Source organism: Fukomys damarensis, unplaced genomic scaffold (assembly GCF_012274545.1).
Source record: "Fukomys damarensis isolate Sample0158 unplaced genomic scaffold, DMR_v1.0_HiC HiC_scaffold_24, whole genome shotgun sequence".
Classification (NCBI taxonomy): domain Eukaryota; kingdom Metazoa; phylum Chordata; class Mammalia; order Rodentia; family Bathyergidae; genus Fukomys; species Fukomys damarensis.
The window spans coordinates 66,028,404-66,030,647 of record NW_022900936.1 but is presented as its reverse complement, the minus strand read 5'-3'; the positions used below and the strand labels follow the sequence as shown (position 1 = coordinate 66,030,647).

At 39.8% G+C, this 2,244-nt stretch overlaps 1 protein-coding gene across 1 annotated transcript in view; it reads right to left on the bottom strand.

The window, feature by feature from the left end:
- Positions 1–60: 60 nt before the first annotated feature.
- LOC109118243 (cystatin-A) overlaps positions 61–2,244 on the bottom strand; it is a 13,943-nt gene continuing 11,759 nt past the window's right edge. Inside the window, exon 3 of the mRNA XM_019208350.2 lies at positions 61–269. Coding sequence (XP_019063895.1) covers positions 114–269 — 156 coding nt within the window. The 3' untranslated portion in view covers positions 61–113. The remainder of the gene's footprint in view (positions 270–2,244) is intronic.

Sequence of the window (2,244 nt, the reverse complement as noted above, 5' to 3'; positions counted from 1 at the left end):
TCTATTTAATATAACAAATGAATAAAAACTGAAATTTAGTTGAAAAGGAATGTTTCTTTATTGAGGGTTATATTTGCTAACAAGGATCATTAATCTATGGCCAGAGCAGAGAATCAGACCCCTTCTGGTGTACGAGATGAAAAGGAAGTCAGCTCATCTTCCTTGCTTTTGTCAGTCTGGTAAGCAGAAAGTTCCAAAGTCTTTTCACTTTGTCCAGGAAGTCGTTGAATTACTTTAATGTGAATGTAACGATTATTACCTACTTGAACCTGAAAAGAGAGAAAGAGTAAAAGCCAATTTATTCCTCTGGATCCACATCAAGTGAAAGATCTGCAGGCCTATGAAGACTTTCCTCCATTAGCCTTTCTGAAATAGCAACTTCACGGGTAGGCCAGCATTCTAGGCTGACTTCCAGAAGCCCACAGCCTCACTTACACAAGAAAGCTGAGAAGAGAATGGCACGGCAAGATGCATACATCCCAGGTTTATTTATTGTGCTTTTAAAATTATAATTTGGGCAGAAATGATAATCGAGAATTGCATTTCTTTTCTTTGGGGGGGGCGAATACGGGGGATTGAACTTGGGTCCTTGTGCTTGCAAGGCAGGCGGCAGAATCACTGAGCTAAAGCCCTGGCCCGAGAGTTGCATTTCTTTTGAATACATATGGGGCAGATGCAAGTGGCAGCCTATATTTTGTGGTAATTCTATTTCCTGACTTCCAAATTGGGAAACTGCTGCATTGATTTTATTTACTTATTCATTTAGTATTTATGTATTATTCATTTAGTATTTAGTATTTATTTAGTATATACTTTGAGCAGGGGGCGGGACTCTAACCTTGGCAAACATCATTGCAGGTGGCACCAGGATGCTCCACCTCCGAATAATGACTGTACTCTGATAGTTAGGTGACCTTTGTTAGTTACTTCACTTTCCCAGGTGCCTATTTTCTCTTCAGTAGCACAACAGAAGTAGTTTACACTTATCTCTGTGATTGTCGGTGAGGATTACGTGAGCGAGGACTCACCAGAGCTTAAAACTGTGCCTGGCTCAGGATTTTCTTCCCCTTGTACAGGTCAGGGGATTAAGTTCAGAGGAGGAGAAGTTTTGGTCACACTGCTTTCAATCACGACTAGCAGAACAAGTCCAGCCAAAGTTCGTACCCAGGAGGCTCTGACACCAAAGCCTGCAGCCCTTGTACTATGCTGCCTCTTGGCAGGTACCCAAGATACACGGAGATATCAAATACTAGCAAGACCTTAAACTTGGAGAATGGGCCAGAGCAAGGGAACCAACAACCAGGATTCCAGGACGTAAGGAGGGGTCCGTGGCTGCAATGTTGGAGTTGATAGCAGGAGGGAAGGAGGGAAGAAGGGAGAGAAAGAGGGAGGGGGAAAGAGAGGAAGAAGAGGAGGAAGAGAGAACAGAGAGGACGGACTGAGGATGAACAAGGCTACAGGATGATCAAGGGAATAAAATATCAAGATTGTTTTCTGATAGATTTTCAAAGAAACGTGAGGGGGGTTCATCTATAAAATTGATGCATTTGGGATTAATCACACTTTATTAAAATGATCCCAGGCAGAATGTTTCCTATTTTTCATCAAAATATTTTTTCACTGGAAAAAAAAAATGCCTTTTTCATCTATGAGGGAGAATTGGGACAAGAGACCAAGATACCATTGACAGGGTCCCCTTCACGGGAGTCCATGGGGCTGGTGTAAAGCAGGAGCCCAAATTAGGTAGGAGTAGGCTGACCCGTGGACATAACCCAGTGTTGTAACTGTCTTATGCTGAGCTGGCTAACTCCAGTTATTATTATTGTTGTTGTTATCATTGCTGAAAACATTTAAAAATGTTTTGTGTCTTAAATAGCTAATTATGAAAGAGAAATAAACCACATAGTGCATTGTTAACTACAAAGAGTACGCAGATGGCTTGAATGGTTATTATTATTTTTAAAAATCAGAATTATCATCTCTTTAACACATAAGGGTGAAAATGGTTTCCAAACGTGCATAGTGGATTAGCTAATTTGGTTCCTCTTTTGAAAATATGGTGAGTATTTCCTTCCTTTGGGACTGAGTCTGTACATCATTTAATTTTTTGATACAGCTGTAAAGTTGATTTTTAAAATATTTTATTTTTATCTATTTGTTTATTTTGATATTCAAGACTGAACTAGTGGCTTTTCCCCTGAGCTACATTCACAGCTCTTAAACATTTTTTTTTTTTTTTTTTTT